Source organism: Musa acuminata, chromosome BXJ1-10, assembly GCF_036884655.1.
Source record: "Musa acuminata AAA Group cultivar baxijiao chromosome BXJ1-10, Cavendish_Baxijiao_AAA, whole genome shotgun sequence".
NCBI lineage: Eukaryota > Viridiplantae > Streptophyta > Magnoliopsida > Zingiberales > Musaceae > Musa > Musa acuminata.
This window is the reverse complement of record NC_088336.1, coordinates 20,177,255-20,193,755: the sequence shown is the minus strand read 5'-3', so window position 1 is coordinate 20,193,755 and position 16,501 is coordinate 20,177,255. Positions and strand designations below refer to the sequence as shown.

Here is a 16,501-nt window from a genome sequence, read left to right as displayed (position 1 = left end):
TTATTATATAAATCATTATATACATAATGTATTTTGAAAAGCATGTTTCGACTAATATAGTTGTTGTGAGCTAATCATGAGCTGAGTGTAAATTTATGTATTTTGTAAGCATAAAAATATATAAATTATGATATATATATATATCCACAACTCATCTTAAAGTTTGTTTTACAAGCTCATGCAGCAAGAAAGAAAAAAAAAAAAAGGTTTCACCATCAATGATATCCAAAACCTTCATATTCACCCAATTTTCTATAAAAAGGATTTGGTAAGACTTTATAGTCAAAATTGGTTTCTTTCATGGATTCCACAACAGAAAGTTTCAAGGCACAATGGAATTCCTACTACCTCTGACCTTGCAAAGCAGCAAAGATCTGTTCTTTCATTATCATGAAAAATGTAGTGTAGGACACTGAGACTCAACTTCTTTGGATGATGAAATGCTAATGAATAATTAATTACAAAGAAGAATACAGAAAGATTCAAAGAAACAATGCACTGCCACATACCAATCTCAATTATCCTTTTGCATTTCATGGGGAGGGGGAAGGTTTCCTGCTTGCAAAGCTTGTGACTCATCAAGAATCACAAAACCACTGCTCTAGTGGATATAGAGTGAACTTAATAGTTTCATTAATGAAGAACTTGCCAAGAAGTTGAAACACAAGACTTTTGACATTATAATTATTTATGGCTCTTTTGACAAGGAATGTCCAGATAATGCTCCTAAAAATCAAACACAACTAGTTTTTAGTATCATCCTTGGCATATTACAGCTAGTGAGGATGAACTTTGATACTATGCTAAAATTGGTCCATTGTGACTGAGGGGAAAAGGCTCAAGTCATGAAAACCCAGTCATATGCAAATCCAAAATGAATTAGAATTATAAGAAGATACCAATTAGTTTCATTCAGATGGAGAGAGGAGTTCAGTTGACAAAATTACTACATCTTATATGACACCACATATCATAGAAGATCCAATTTAAATTCAACACATCTCAACAAGCTATCAAGAATATTAGCCTATGATAGATGAAACTGGTATTCACCTATGAATTCCTCACTCATAGGATTAGCCAATGAGGAGAAATTGACTAATTTGGGTATCTAATCAAATCCCAATCACTGCTCAACAATGAGCAGATAGTGGATTGCAAATCTCATCTTCTCTTTGACTTTTTCTCTGTACAAATGGTAAGTAATGAAGGTGGAATTTGATCTCAAAACCTTGAGATGAACTGATAAAGTCTACACCAATATCATCTTATGTATGAGTTGATCAGCCTTGATCAATATTTGACTAATCAATCATGGCAATTAGAAGCCTTTGATTCTTCTCACTATCTTCTCTCTTCTCTTCTTCCATCATTTAACCTATTTTTCTCCCCAAAAAAAGTTTATTTATAAGATATGATAATCCTATATACTTCCCCTTTGATGCACATTTTCATGTCTCACTTCTATAGAAGATTTGCACACTCTAAGCATAAGAAATTGGCATTGTGAAGAACAACAATATCATTAGCAATAGATTCGTTTTGGCTTTTAATTTTGGACAAAAACAAATCGGTTCTAAGGATACAGTCCTTCACAATATTGAGACTCAAATACATTATCCTCATCCATTTTGCCCAAAAGGTTACCAATGTCAAGCTCACTACACTGACCTAATTCTTCGGAAATCGATCACCTAATCGACAAAAAAAGAAAAAGAATTCAAGATTCTGTGTTCATCGATCTATTTGCTAAGTTTCTAATCTCCATGCATTGCTCTAAGACCATACATATGTAAGAAACTAATATCATGCATGAGAATCTAGAAAGAGATCGTGTGCATGCCTTTTGCCAATGGCATTTGATGATCCTAATTCACAGAGCAGTGGTGTGTCCAACCATATCTACTGATTAGATGCGCATGCAAGTCCTAAATCGTAATGGATCACAATACAACAGTCTACTTCGCATGCATATATATTCCTACGGATCAAACAAAATGCTTGACTGATTCGATTCTGTGAGAACAGAAGGATCTCTAACTTTAAGCAGACGCTCAACCGAACAGCATACAGTATATGCATGCAGCAATATTACGATTACAACTATGGTTGCAAGGCTTCGAAGTAGCAGAATTAAGAGCAGAAGTACAACGTTGAACCTCTTCTTTAATTCCAGGGTTAATCTTCTTTGCTTTTGTTGGAGTGAGAGGTGAGGAGACGATCATACTGTTCTTGCGTTCTCTCACTCTTCCTCCATGGCTTTAACCCATAAGCCTTCGTTCATCATCAAACGAGAAGAAAGACGAATCATGATCCTATGCAGAACGAAAATGACGAGAGAAAGAAAGCCTGAATCACCTCGGCATCAGCTGATCCCTTTTACCTGGGCTGGCAAGGGTTTGGAGAGACGAACGAGATGTTTCTGGGATCAGTAGGGCGTGCGTCCTCCTCCGCCGGTGGCCCAGCCGTGAGGCTCGCCTGGCAATTGCACATTGTTGAGCAGGTTCGGCGGCAGACCATGGAGAAGTGGATTGCTGGGGTCGTGCAGCTGCTGCTGCTGCAGTGGGGGAGACTGGCCGACCAGTCCCGGAGAGCCAAGGCCACCTTGCTGAGCTTGAAGGGGCTCCTCGTCGTCCAGGGGGAGCCGCTCGTAGGCGGCGTTTCCGAAGGATGCTGCCATTATGATCACTGGGCCGGAGGCTATCAGTGGCCCCACGACGCTGCCGCCGACGATATGACCCTGCCCGCCGGCTAAGTAGATGGTCAGGCCCGTGGCCGCAGGCGGCGCGGGCGGCGGCAGGAAGGATCCGGAGAGGGAGAGTATCTCGAACCGGCCGTGGAGGTTGACGACCGCACCGGGGGAGGCCGGCTGGCGCAGGGTGACGTTGGCGACAGTGCCGCTGCCGCTGAGGACGCAGACGCCGCGCTGCCGGCGGCGGGCGAAGGTGGCGACGCCGTCGACGATGTCGCACCCCCCGGCGATCTCCATCACGTGGGAGCTCAGCGCGTTGGCGCTGTCCTGGTTGATGATGATGGGCGGCTTCGGCTTGTTCCTGGACCCGGCGGGGCGGCCGCGCGGCTTCCGAACCATATCCCCCTCGCCGGACAGCGCCGAAACCAGCTCCTTGCCGTCTCCCCCATCGTTCCCATCGTTGTTATCCCCGTCGTAGTCGCGCTTCATGCCGCGGTGGAGGCCGCTGGTGCCGCTGTGCTCCTCTTCCACCGCAGGCGGCGGCTGTTGCTGCTGCTGAAGATGCTGGAAGGGGTGGAGCGGGTGGTGGAAGTCTCGGTTGTGGAACGGAGGAGGGAGATGGTGGCCATGTGTGGAGGCTTTAATCGGATCCATGAGGCTAGCTAGTGCGCGACCTCAGGAAATGGAACAGTACAGGTAAGCGGATAGCTGATAGTTTGCAGACAAAGATCGAGAGACGGTTGACGATCTGATCCAGTAGAGAAAAAGATAAGGTAGAAAGGAAAAGGAAGGCGGCGGTCTGTCTCTCCTTTCTTCGCTTTCCCAAGGAATCAAACCCTGCTAATTGGGTGTGGAAAGGAACTCCATCAACTGTGCCATTTTTCTTTGACGCTTGGTATTTGTTTAGCTACCCGGCGGCAAGGGAAGGGAGGAGGAGGAGGGAGGCAAGTGGGCTTGGGATTTGCTTCAGGAGGGAAGGTTAGGGTTAGGGCAGGTCAAAGGGTGGAGGGATGAGAGATGAGAGAGAGAGAGAGAGAGACATGATTGATGGTGGAGTTTGGTGTCTCCGTTGTTATATAGTTATTCTGTTCCTCTCTTTGTCTCTGTCCCAACCCAACTGATTCCTTCTCCATCAACACCTCTCCCCATCCAGATCTCCTCCCTTCCTCTTCCTCGTCTCTTCCTTTCTCTGTATGCTATATAGCAGTCAATCCAACGACAATCTCTCGAACTGCCTCTGAGCTTTCCCAGTCAAGGTTAGCTTTTGCTGTAGAAAAGATCACCGCTTCATACTTATCAGCACCCTGCAGTATCCAAAGATTCGGTGTCCATGGCGAATGCAGTTCACCGTATTCCAGCAATAGTATTGCTTTGTCCGATTCAAGGACGTTCACGATTGGTTTAGAACGCTGTACTCTGATTGCTGTGCCACGGAATTTGATATTATTGGGGTGACCACCTCGATTTGGACTTTAGAGACAGCGTGGCTCCCACGTTATGGAATCCGTCACCGGTGACAAAGTTGTTTTCTTACGCCGAACGATGCTACCCGCCCGTGTAGTCCTCTCGTAAGAGGCTGGGATCCACATCGATTCCTCCGATCACAAGACGGGTGTGTTTTGGGTGGCATTATAATAAGTAGTCGAAGTAAGAGCGACACCTGGACGTATCAGAATCCAGTGGGGACGCATGTGGATCGCCAGCCAAGTCAGATGTCGGGACGGCACGAATCTCCAGGGGCCATCTGCAGAGAACTAGAAAACGCCGTACAGGGGGGACAGTGCATCTCCTTCTGTAGGCCCCGCACTGGGGTCCGCATCAGGGACGAGCTGGGCTCGTAATTTTCGTGGTCGGTGGCTCGTCCGTGGCAGGCGAGCTGGATCCAACCACTCCGCACCAACCACTAACCTTGCCCACGCAGTGTTTGATGGGGTGTCAGCGCTAAGGGCGCGCGGATTGGGCGGCCGCTGATCCACTGCGTCAGGGCCGGCGCACGGTCACCGACGCGCCCGTGCATTGCGTCCCCTCGTCGTCAAGTGTCACTGCGCTGGGACTGGGAGATGTGATGTACACGAGAAGTACCACTTCACTGAGAGATCTGATGAAAGCCATTTATATATAGGATGGAGATGGATTTGAGAGAGAGAGAGAGAGAGAGAGAGGTATGGCCAGGGGACTTCCATGCGTGGAAGAGAAGTGTTGGACTGATGATGACAAAAGGGAGCTTCTTTTCTGTCACATGTGAGAGGAGAAGACAGTGAGATCGATGAGTAGATCTATTGACCTATTAGATTCTATGGTTTGCTGGATACTTCCTCCTTTCCCCCCAAAATGTTGGGAGAGGTTAAGACAGGAAGGGTTTTGGAACAGGAAAAGGTTGCGTTTTAAGAAGATTATGTGAATTTGGTATTTTGTATAGCAACTCCAAATATTAAAATGTGAATTTTAAGCTATCCAAATCTAGACTTCCTATTTAGTATCATTTTTAATCTCTAATTTTGACTTCTTAGTTATTTAATCTTTTGTTAATCCCTATTACATAAGAGAGATTAAATCATGTTGTTCAACTCAATTTAGATTTAGTCATTTTTCAATCATAAGAATCAAAGAAATTACTTTGGGAACTTGTGTACAACCAAAAAGATAGATTTCAAAGCTACCATCAACAATTAATACAGATCTCTCCAACATTAAAAGACAACATTGCAAGTTGTCAATTCAATATTTATAATCTTATCGTTCAAGAAAAGAGTTATTTACACAAGCCAAATGTCGATCATCAAGTGTCAAAACAAAGAATGCTACCATGGCACCAAGCCTACAGAATTAGTGTCATGCCGCGAATAAAATTAGGACTCGCGGAACAACTTAATCTACTTTTAAGTGAAAGCAAAATGCCAGCAAAGTTCGGAATCATTTATCGGAAATTCTATTTTGTAAGACAATGTTAATCATGCAACAATGAATATTTCAGTTATCAAAGGGAAAAAAAAAAAGTGCACACTTAATGGCCTATCCGAAAGATGCATTTTTACATGGATAGAGTAGCATGACAGCTTTGCTGAAGACGAGCTCAGAGACCAAGAGCTGATCGATGAGAGCTGATGGATGCTTCCAGTTTCAAGAGCTTATGGAAGATCACTGATGAATTTTATGATTGGAACAGGAGACCAAGAAGTTTAACTTATCAATGGATAAAAAGAAACTAAAGTTGACCTTTATGTCAGCATGCAGTATGAATTGAGGACATGGAAGTTCATGAACTATTCAGCCTCCTCCAATATGCTATAAATCATCCTACAAAGTTCATGAAAGAATACAACAATTAGCATAACTTGTGTGCCAGTCAATATTCAATTTTGGATCCAATGTATGTCACTTACCAAATCAAACACAAGAAGAGAAGAATAACAAGATTGATGAGCTTGAAAAGACGCCTTTTCTTTTCTCTGTTGAGGTGATTAAAGATCTCAGTCACATCTACTAGATGTTGCTGCCGCTGGTACCTGTAAAAAGACAACAAATCAACTGATAATTTCACACTTCTATGTTTTACTTGACACATGCAGCTGCTTTCAACAGTAACGATCAAGACTGCATTAACTTTTGTGTAAAACTACTAGGTAAGTAACAACTTTTCAACAGTAACGATCAAGTACACTGAGGCTTCCACCAATGCAAGTTATTTCCACGATTCACACACTCGGTAAGTACCAACATATGTCAACCTTATGTAAGGTGCATAAATATTTAGTCAAAGCAAAATGTTAGACAGAAACTTGCAAGTTCTAATACAAAACAAAATGACTTGTTTGGTAGATAGACCCTTGTTTTTTGTATGTTAAAAATCCAATTTTAATCATGCTCATGGGGTTCACCAGTTTTATAGCTTAGTGTATATCTACTTAAGACAGTATAGTTGCATAATGCCATCTCTATACATTATATCAAGCATCACCCTTTAATACTTAGAATTGGCATTTTTCTTATCTTACTGAGTGCATATGTATGCCTGAAATAAGTGCTATTTATTGTGGAATGATTTTCCAAACAACCAAAACACCAAATTTTCAATCTTGAACCATTTTATATTAAGTTTGTCATTTGAAAATATTCTAGGTGGAGAAAATTAGTATATTTTGATGCCAAAATGCACCAAAATAAGATGCAACAGCTTGTTTTGAAATGAAGCAAAAATGATTTACCTTTTGAGATGCACAAATTTGGATATCATTCTTAAGTAAATTATAGCATACATTAAGTGCCAAGTTAATACAATTTGTTAATAATGCAAATATTTGTTCAACCTTCAGACTGACAATCAATCTTTCTATGCTATTATTTGAAGATGAGAGAGTAATATCAAATGCTGAAATTTAGCCAATCCAAAGCTATGAAAAATTAGGATTTCTTTAACCCAGAAGGAGAACCCATTTGGGTTTTAACAGTTCCAAACTTCTGAATTCTATGTATCCACATCCTAAATTGATTGTCATTGTTTTCCTAGTCCAAAGCTCACCACTGTTTCATGGTTGAGACCAAGTACTTGACTTTGGGACATTAATTGAGGATCCTCCCTAATTTTTTCTGTGTAGGGGCCTGGATATGAAACTGATAATGAACATGTAAATCCTATCAATTTGAGATGGATATTCTATCAACTGCTGATATCAACAATCAAACAAAAAAAAAAAGCTCCATGGATCTGATCTGCTCCAACATTCCATCTCTTCTAGAAATGAGGTTCCAACTAAAACTTTGATTACATCAAGTGCTACTACTCTGGATATCACTATATAGCTTATTAAAGTAGCACATGCAGCCGTTAGGAAAATTATTAGATTAGGCCCTACATTATAAAATGGATACACATTGTTCCACTTGAATGTTGGCTTTAAAGGTCTTTGCTCCTACGATCAAAGATTCTCATTTCTGGTTCTATACAGACTCTTTCCAAATTTTGAGAAATTTTATGTACCTCCCTGGTTGTCAGTTCTGAAACTATTCTCAACTTTTCCTACTATTTGACTAGTCTTCAGGCTTGATGGCCGAAAATAACTTCTCACTTTTCTAATCTTACAGTTATATATGTCTCTCACTTTTCTAATTGTGATTGTTACGCATGCATCAGCCCTTGTGTGTGCATGCCTGGACCCTGGTTGACAAGAAGCCTTGAATTCAGCTGAAATCTACCATAGATCCCTTGACTTAAAGAGTTATGCTCTATAGAACACATGCGTTGGACAAGGCTTGGATGATGAACTCCAATTTTTGTCAATCTTCATGGATGGAGTTCATTAAGACAGCAATAGTCTTCAGTTTACAGCTAGAGCTGAATACCATAAGCATATATCCATTAGAGCAATGTGGACAAACAGAGAAAAGGGAGTTAGTGTTTCACAGAACTAGTAGTAGCTATAGACATGCGTATCCATCATCTCTACAGAACAGGGATTTCAGCCAGATTTTCATAATTGTAATGCACAAGAAGATAATTAAGGGTCAGTAGTGCGACACATTTGAAAATAGACTATGAATGTTGTTTGCTTTATCTTTCTTACACATATAGTGTATAAATTATGAGAGAGCAACAAGATAGTAATGAGAGCAACTTACAATCTCACATTGTAGTAAATGATTGGAACACAAAACGTGAACATCAACCAATTTCCAGACAAGAGAAAGAGTAGACCCAAGACTCCTTGCAAGGCAAATTCTGGATATATCACCTTATTTATCCGGGAAGCTAAGTCATATGGATTGATATAATCAAATTCTAGGTCTGCCAAGCACATGAGCTGCAAAACACAATGTCAACAATCATTATTCAGGAAAAGTTCTTCCAGGTGGCATTAAAAGTGAGCAAAGAATGCGTAGTTAAACCACCTAATGTAGCAAGACTAGAATATGACAAACCTAAGCCACCTCGTTTAAAAACTGGTAACTAATATCCATGTCCAACTTCCAACCGGTGTTTCAAAAGAAAAACAAAATTACAAAAATGTCCTACAAGAAGTATATAGAAACTTGTGCTGCAAAACAGATCTCAATAGTGCCAAAAAAGTAGCACATATTGTGTTACTTAGTACAACAAAACACAACCATGTTCACAGAAAATAATATTAACGGACTACAGTTCTGTGATATAAATTTCCTGTGTTTCATGCAAAAGTTGTGACTAAGCAGAATGTCAAGCATAATTTTCCTTTGTGACTATAGCATAGAGTCATTAAATAAAACACATGGCAACTACATCACTCTGTTTAGCAACAGGTGTAGAGACACAACTACATGCCAAAAATTGTCTCGTGGGCATGCTGGACTAATCAAACCAAGATTCATGTTTCTTTAAACTAAAACATTGAATACCCTTCACTAAACAGATAAACACTTCATAAACAACTTGAAAAACTTGGTATACATTGCATTTCCACCAAAACTGTTGTGAAGAAAAATCCCTGGATAATTTCTAGCTTCATGCTGAAATGAAAATTGACATGTATATGCTTGGTCAGTTCGTGAAATAGTGCATTGCTGATGACAAAAATGGAAATTTGCATGCTTAACACTTCTTTTCACCCAAGGATTCTAGCAGGTGCCGAATCCCACATGAGTAGCAGTAAACATCCTCGCAATCTGTTCAAAAATCCCAAACTAACTTGCTGGATCTGGTTTCAGCACTATTGTCATAAAAACACCCAATAGTCCTAATAATCAACCAAAGGACTAAGGGTATTGACCATTCTTGAACCCGCATTTTCCCTATTTCACTCTTCTCCTGTTTCACAACCAAACAACAGAATGACACTACAGTAAATCGGAACTTTGGCTGTCACAACTTGGAATCAGACCCCTTTCATATCCCGATAAGTTACCGAACCATACTTCAATCTAGCTGGCTTCAAACGGAACAAAGAACTACAAGGTCTGATTTTTGAGAAAGAACGCGATCCATCCCGTCAAATACCATATTTATCCTCCCTCAAATATCAGAACGGGGATAGTGTTCGATTCTACGGAGGGTTTTTGCACGGATAAAGCCCGAAACTGTTCATGATTGCTGGGCGAAAGATGGAGGGGTACCTGGTGGATTACGAGAGCGATGAGGATGACGACGAGGAAGAAGGCAGTGAGCCAAAAGAACACCATCACCTCTCCCGCCCCTTCTGCCGCCAAGTCTCTCCCTCCCTCTCTCCCGAGGAGAGGTTCTCGGTGACGCTTTCGATTTATAGTCGAATAGCCAATTAATCGAGTACTTTACGCTTCTATCTTATCATTACATAGAAAAAAATACCTGTCAAAATTACCTACACCGAAATTAAAGACAGCGTGTCTCCGGCCCCACACCAATGACAAGCGGGGTAGCTTAGGAACGGACGAAAAGTAGTAACTGCAAACTTTACCATATCAATGCATCCATCTATAAAACTCAATTTAATTATCCTAATTATGATAACGTTAACTAATTTGAGTTTGTATATAAACTAATGTTAATTAAAATTTTAATTAATAATCAAATGACCACAAAGGCAAGTAGTAAGATTTTAGTATAAGTTTATGTGTTGAATTTAAATTTAGAGAAATAAATTTACATTTTTACCAGAGAAATTAACTTCCAAAATAAAAAAATTAAAGATAATACACCAATTTCATTTTATATTGTCAATTCATCAAGATAAAGTTTATAGGAAGATAATTATTTTCATCACACATATAATTTAAACTGGAAATATATCATATGTCTTATGTCAAAAGTAGATGATTACTTAAATAACACTTAAGTCTATTATCTTTATCATTGACATCAAAGTGAAATACAAATTATGCTAATAAGTTTTGACATAATTTATGTTAATATATATTACATAAGCTATAACATGTGGACTAATATTATTTTTCATTAAAATATTTGATAAAACAAAAAATGTCTGCATGAGAATAGTATTTTATTATATCATATTTTAATTTTCATTTGAATTTTATTTTGGAATCTATAAATTAGATTATATTTAATATCCCTCAGCTCTAAAGTTGAACCGGTTCAATTAGTAGGAAATCAAACCGGAGCAAAAAAAACTCGGAGATCAATCAGTGTTCGGATCCTATGCAATTCATATGAATTCGTCTCCCTCCAATCCACCATATCTACCCTCCATCTCCCACATACTCCATTTCTTACCGTTCAATCCTATGATATCAAGCATCTTCCGCTGGTCCACCATCCGGAGTGGAAACACCCAACATCTCGGCGGGTGGAAGGCTGAGATCATCTGATTCGAAGAATGAAGGGTGGAGATGAAGGATCGCCAAGGAATAGATCCATTCTCGCACGTGACCTCACTGTCACGTCTTCCTCGCCACACGCGTCCGCTCTCGCCGCAGCTTCCTCCGCCTCCGCCCCCTCAACGACGAGGAGGAGGAGCAGAAGAGAGGAAGAAGAAGAAGGAGAGGAACAACAGTAACAAAGCAAGTAAGATGTCTTCTTTCCGTTTCGGATCGCGTTTCCGCACCGCCTTCTCCAGCTCCTACCTCCGAAGCGTCCACTCTCAGACCTCGCCGGGGCGTCGCCTGGATGATGCGGGGCCCCTGGCCTGCCGCCTCGAGTCCCGCTCCGTGCTCCGCTTCCGCGGCCCCGACACGGTCAAGTTCCTCCAGGGCCTACTCACCAACGACATCCGCCCCCTTGCGGCCCGCACCCCTCCCACTGACAGCCGCGTCTCTCAGGCCTCCTACCTCCCCACGCCTAATCTCACTTACCGTTCCCCGCCGCCGATATACGCTGCCCTGCTCACCCCCCAAGGAAGGTTCTTGTACGACCTTTTCCTGTACCGCCCCCCTCGGCCCGACGAGAAGCTCGATGGGCGGACTGGGTCGGGGCCCGGCTCGGCCGACTCTGAGGAGCCCTTCACTTTGCTCGCCGATGTCGACACCGCCGTCGTGGATGATCTTCTTGATTGCTTCAAGAAGTAAGGGTTCGATACCTTTCCTTTTCTCCTTTTTCCCCTTAAATTCATATTGCAGGAAGATCGTTGGTTTCAATGCACACATTGACATATCCTCAGTAGAAACTATGCATTAGTTTCAATGCACACATTGACATATGATAGTTTTGTCTGGTCCTTGTCATATGCAAACACTGGCAGTATTGCATCAAACTATGAAGGTGTTGGGTTTCAATTTTTTGTGTTATCATCATATATGCTGGCTTTATTAAGCTAGATCTGATTATAAGAAGAAATATCTGTATGTGCTGACCTCATCCTTCCAATTAACATCAAAGATTAATTAGAGGATCTTGCATGCATTTGGAGAGTCAATCAAACACTTCAACAATTAAGACATAATTGCTTCAATTTTGTTAAATTTGGGTATAAGACATCTGTAAATTTCTACAAATGACAGAGTTGACTAACCAGATCATGGATGAAGCTAAAACAACAACAACCAGTTGTAATGCTCTATGGATCTTTCTCCATCATGGATCCATGTCCATGTTTAGGGTAATTTTCCTGTTATTGTAAGAGCAACCGAGTGTCTTTTTATTTTCACTAATAAAATTTCATAGGTCTCTCTCTACCTCTCCTACCTCCACTAATTGTTATTTCATTTCATTATAGCATGATATTTTAACTATAAATGAAGCTATGAACATATTTTGGTTGGCAGCTTGAGTCTTCTCGTTGTCTGAAAACTTCTAATTAACTTGATATTTGTTATGTTTAATCATATTGTCTCTTTACCCGAGTCAAAAGTTTGCTTATGGATGCACAACTCTTAGAGGGAAAAGAAATGACAAAATGGATAAACATGGACTAATGAAGAAGTTTGTCTTGCATATTATGCTAAAAATTCAACTTTTTTCAATTAAAATGGAGGATAAGTGAATTTAGTACATCTGGAGTGTATACAGTTTGATTAAGTGCCATCTTGCTAGTGAGGTATTCAATGTCCCTATCTTCTTCCGGCTGTAAGTTTTAGGAGCATTTGGTTGGAAATTATACGAGAAGATTCCCCATTGACTACACATTGCCAGTTATTTTTATTTGCTTATCTATCAATATAGTGATAGTTATTTGTAACTGTGTGTATTACTGTATTTTCAGGTTTTGTGTGGTGAAAATGGTACTTCTTTGTTGAATAGAAATCATCAATTTGTCATTTATCAAACATTATAAAGTGACTAATATGTTATAGTTAGGTATTTAGTGCTGTTTCAACATTTTTAAAATGAAAATATGGTGAATTTAGCTGATTGCTTCTTTACAGTTTGTCATATAAGGATTATCATTTATCTTAAAAATGAGTTTCTAGATGACTAAGCACCGCTGTTCTGCAGTCAGTGCTGTTACAAGTAATAACGTTGATGATAACCCTAGTAATTAAAGATCACAGGTTACAGCAGCTTAATAACTGAATGTATATCAGAAAAGTGTGATAGATGTCATTCAAACAAAAAAAAGATGAAGTAAAAAGAAGATAGAAACTAGAAATAGTTCTTTGCTACGTAGCAGACAAGCGAAAACATAAGATCAATTAACATCAATTAGCCACTTTTCAAGCAGGGCCAACATTTGATAGCAGTTACTTGGAATCCAAGATAGTCTTTTATTTTCAACACTTTTATTTCTTCTACATCAGTTTACTGAATTTCTCATGGCCCATTGGAGTTGCTTAAGTGCGGGATGTCCATAACTGATGGAGCATGAATTGCCAATGTCATTTGTTAAGATTGGAAGACAGTCATAAAACACAGTCCCCAGTGTTCTCTATACTATCAATCTTTTATAGAAACCTTGCCATTCATTTAAGCAATAAAAAAAGATGTCACTTTTATGGTTCTTTTATTCATGTGCTATAGGTATTGTTTGAGATCAAAGGTTGGGATAGACAACGTGGACAAGGAATTCTCCTGCTGGCAACGATTTGGCAGCAACCTTTCTAGTAATTCAGCATCAGCTGAAGAACCTGAGGCTGCATCGGTTGGTTGGGGAGGAGTTGGTTATGCTGGTATAGCTGCTGCACAAGGAAATGATCTTAGTTGGCAATGGTTCAAGGATCCTAGATTGAATTGCCTAGGATTTAGAGGAATCTTCCCCACTAATGCAACTCGTGAGGCTACTAAATTGTCTTTCATTCTGTCAACTACTTGTCATGAGAGTGCAAACAAAGATTCACTATTGATATCCTAATTTTCACTTCAAAGATTCACTATTGATATCCTAATTTTCACTTCTTTTACTTCTCTACGCAGCACCCTTAGTGGAGGCTGATAAGGAAGCTAGTGAATGGCACTACCTACAGTGGAGATTAGAGAAAGGAGTTCCAGAAGGTTCCGCTGAGATTCCAAAAGGTTTGGCTGGTTACTCATCAAACATCTTAGAAATCAATTCAGATATCCTATAATGTTTTTTGAGGACTGGACCATTTCAATAGTTTTGTAAACAGAACTAACAACAAAAGGAGACATATTATGTTATGTCTCATGATTTCATAACATAAATTGGTTGTAAAGACATCGAATATAAGTTGGAAACTGATGCGCTGGTTCGTTTATGAATTCTTGTTAGGAGAATGCATTTCTTAATTGTTGATATCCAAAGTGTAGCAATTGATACCTTAGGAGAATGTATTTGATGCTTGTACTGATGCAGTGAGGTTTAAATGATAATCTCATCTTCAAATTCATCATAAGTTTGTCTACCTTCTCTACATTTTTGGTTCATTACATTAACAAATTTTGTTGCTTTTAGGATGAATAGGTCATAAAGCTTGAAAATGCTCACACTCTTATCATATATTTTCAGTATGAAATTGGAGGTATCTGGGGTACTGGCTCGATTCTAGAATTAGATGGTACAATGTGAAAGATAAATAATATAGGACTCTTCAAAATTCAGATGAACAAAGAAGAGGCTTGGAATTTTAGACTGATATAATATCTGTCATATGGACTCTGATAGTCACTGAGATTAGGAGTGTGACAAAAGAGATTCTTGGAAAGTTTGAAGCTAGGTGTATAGCTTCAATAGAGAATTGATGATTGTGAGAAAGTTCAAAAATCAATCACTACAGACGACACACTTTAAATATTGACAAAATTGTCAAAATAAAAAAAAATCTAGAACAACTATAGTAGATAAAAGAGGAAAATAAATTACAATTATGGTATAAAAGGAGGCCTATGATTATTTTTAGTAAAGCAGGTATTAAGTACGAGAAAAAAAACAATTATCAGGTTAACAGAGCTAGGGAAAGATCAAGTAGATATTTACTTTGAAGATGTGAAAATAAGTAAGAGTGTAGAATCTAAGTGTAGATCTAGTCTATGATTGTTTCACTGCATGGTTGCGCTCCAGACATGACAGCATATATGGTTTCCTTTCCATAACTCATGTCAAGTTGCTCTTCATAACCTTCTCATGTGGTGGCCATTGATAGTCGAGAACTTTTGTAGATTATTACCCTTTGTTCTTTCTATTTCACCATAGGTGAGGCAGTTCCTCTTGAATACAATCTTGTGGGGTTGAATGCCATCTCCTTCGATAAAGGATGCTATGTAGGTCAGGAGCTTGTTGCTCGGACACATCATCGAGGTGTCATCCGCAAGCGGTTGCTTCCACTGAAGTTTGTAAACGACAACGGAGAAGGTTCTAATTTCTATATAGCTGGCTTCAAGACGACTTTTTGGGTTTGAATTTTTTGCATACGATCATCTGTGCTCATTCATCCTTTTGTTCAGACCTACAGCAAGCAGTATCGCCCAATTCAGACATAGTAAATTATGCTTCCGATAAAAAGGTCGGGACTGTGACAACAGCTCTCGGATGCTGTGGTATGGGACTGGTGAGACTGGAAGAGGTCCTCAAGCAATCACCAAACCTACGCATCGAGGGACAGGATGAAGTGAGAATCAAGGCCATGATACCGGATTGGTGGCCAGCAGAATGGACACAAGTGCAAGAACAACGACAAAGTGCTGCTGCTGCTTAGAGCTAATTATCAATTCTTGGTTCGATACAATTTGTTCATCAACACGTGTGTGGATGATTCAACTCCATCCATTCATTTTCGTCACGGAAAACAATAAGATGTTCAGTATCTAACCTGTTAAGTGAGGCATAAGAGCATGAGTTATTTGTCAATAATCTCAGTTCATGCACCTTATGCTATGTTTGAATGAAATTGAGATGCAGAGTCGCAGTTCATAAATAGCTGTAATGGGTCGATTGATGATGGCTTTTGCAATCTGCAAGTAATTGGCATCAAAAGATGAATTCTGCTGTAAGCATATTGTTCACCGTATCTTGTAGTGTTCATCGAATGTATCAAGAAGCGGGAACGGTGATTACAAGAATGCGTTCCAAATGTAAGGTTGGAAAGAATGTTCAGAGAAAATTAACATTTCCAATTTGTAATGATGAGGTTTTCCCTTCTGCACAAGCACTCAGGTTAAGTGCTTCGCCCACGTTTACTTTAAACATTGCCTGTATACCAATCATGAAACTAAGGGAATTTTGAATTGAATGACTGGGAGAAGTAGCACTTGCCTGATTGGGACCAGATGTGGGCTATATATATAAAAGCTTCTTCGAGCTTTATGGTATAATGGAGATGGAAGGAATGTTCCGATGCACTGACTGTTTGCTTCTGGGCACAATTTTTATTATTTTAAATAATCGGATATAATCCAACTATTATTAAAAAAGCAAAAATTATATATCCATCTGAACAACATGGATATATACAAATATAACTATATTTATGTTTAGCATTAGATATATATGTCTCATTTTAACAGCAATAGAAGAT

General features: G+C 39.7%; 3 protein-coding genes across 3 annotated transcripts; 1 reads left to right on the top strand and 2 right to left on the bottom strand.

Moving 5' to 3' along the window:
- Positions 1-1,906: 1,906 nt before the first annotated feature.
- Positions 1,907-3,872, bottom strand: LOC104000452 (AT-hook motif nuclear-localized protein 26). Its single transcript, XM_009422504.3, has 2 exons — positions 2,384-3,872; positions 1,907-2,274 (listed from the first exon to the last, which is right to left on the bottom strand). The coding sequence occupies exon 1, from the start codon at positions 3,344-3,346 to the stop codon at positions 2,429-2,431; it is 918 nt and encodes a 305-aa protein (XP_009420779.2). The 5' UTR covers positions 3,347-3,872; the 3' UTR covers positions 1,907-2,274; positions 2,384-2,428.
- A 1,726-nt stretch (positions 3,873-5,598) lies between these two features.
- On the bottom strand, positions 5,599-9,912 carry LOC104000453 (protein cornichon homolog 1). Its single transcript, XM_009422505.3, has 4 exons — positions 9,776-9,912; positions 8,309-8,490; positions 6,076-6,198; positions 5,599-5,989 (listed from the first exon to the last, which is right to left on the bottom strand). The coding sequence occupies exons 1-4, from the start codon at positions 9,839-9,841 to the stop codon at positions 5,956-5,958; spliced, it is 405 nt and encodes a 134-aa protein (XP_009420780.2). The 5' UTR covers positions 9,842-9,912; the 3' UTR covers positions 5,599-5,955.
- A 1,072-nt stretch (positions 9,913-10,984) lies between these two features.
- Positions 10,985-15,903, top strand: LOC135595396 (putative transferase At4g12130, mitochondrial). The gene is made up of 5 exons (XM_065086246.1): positions 10,985-11,658; positions 13,551-13,801; positions 13,944-14,042; positions 15,181-15,339; positions 15,432-15,903. The coding sequence occupies exons 1-5, from the start codon at positions 10,988-10,990 to the stop codon at positions 15,680-15,682; spliced, it is 1,431 nt and encodes a 476-aa protein (XP_064942318.1). The 5' UTR covers positions 10,985-10,987; the 3' UTR covers positions 15,683-15,903.
- The last annotated feature ends 598 nt before the right edge of the window (positions 15,904-16,501 follow it).

Coding starts and splice junctions, on each gene's coding strand:
- LOC104000452 (XM_009422504.3), bottom strand. CDS start 3,346: ATGGATCCGATTAAAGCCTCCACACATGGCCACCATCTCCCTCCTCCG.
- LOC104000453 (XM_009422505.3), bottom strand. CDS start 9,841: ATGGTGTTCTTTTGGCTCACTGCCTTCTTCCTCGTCGTCATCCTCATC. Junction 8,491..9,775: donor TCGCTCTCGTAATCCACCAG/GTACCCCTCCAT, acceptor TGTGTTTTGCAG/CTCATGTGCTTGGCAGACCT. Junction 6,199..8,308: donor ATTTACTACAATGTGAGATT/GTAAGTTGCTCT, acceptor GTCTTTTTACAG/GTACCAGCGGCAGCAACATC.
- LOC135595396 (XM_065086246.1), top strand. CDS start 10,988: ATGAAGGATCGCCAAGGAATAGATCCATTCTCGCACGTGACCTCACTG. Junction 11,659..13,550: donor CTTCTTGATTGCTTCAAGAA/GTAAGGGTTCGA, acceptor CATGTGCTATAG/GTATTGTTTGAGATCAAAGG. Junction 15,340..15,431: donor TGTAAACGACAACGGAGAAG/GTTCTAATTTCT, acceptor CCTTTTGTTCAG/ACCTACAGCAAGCAGTATCG.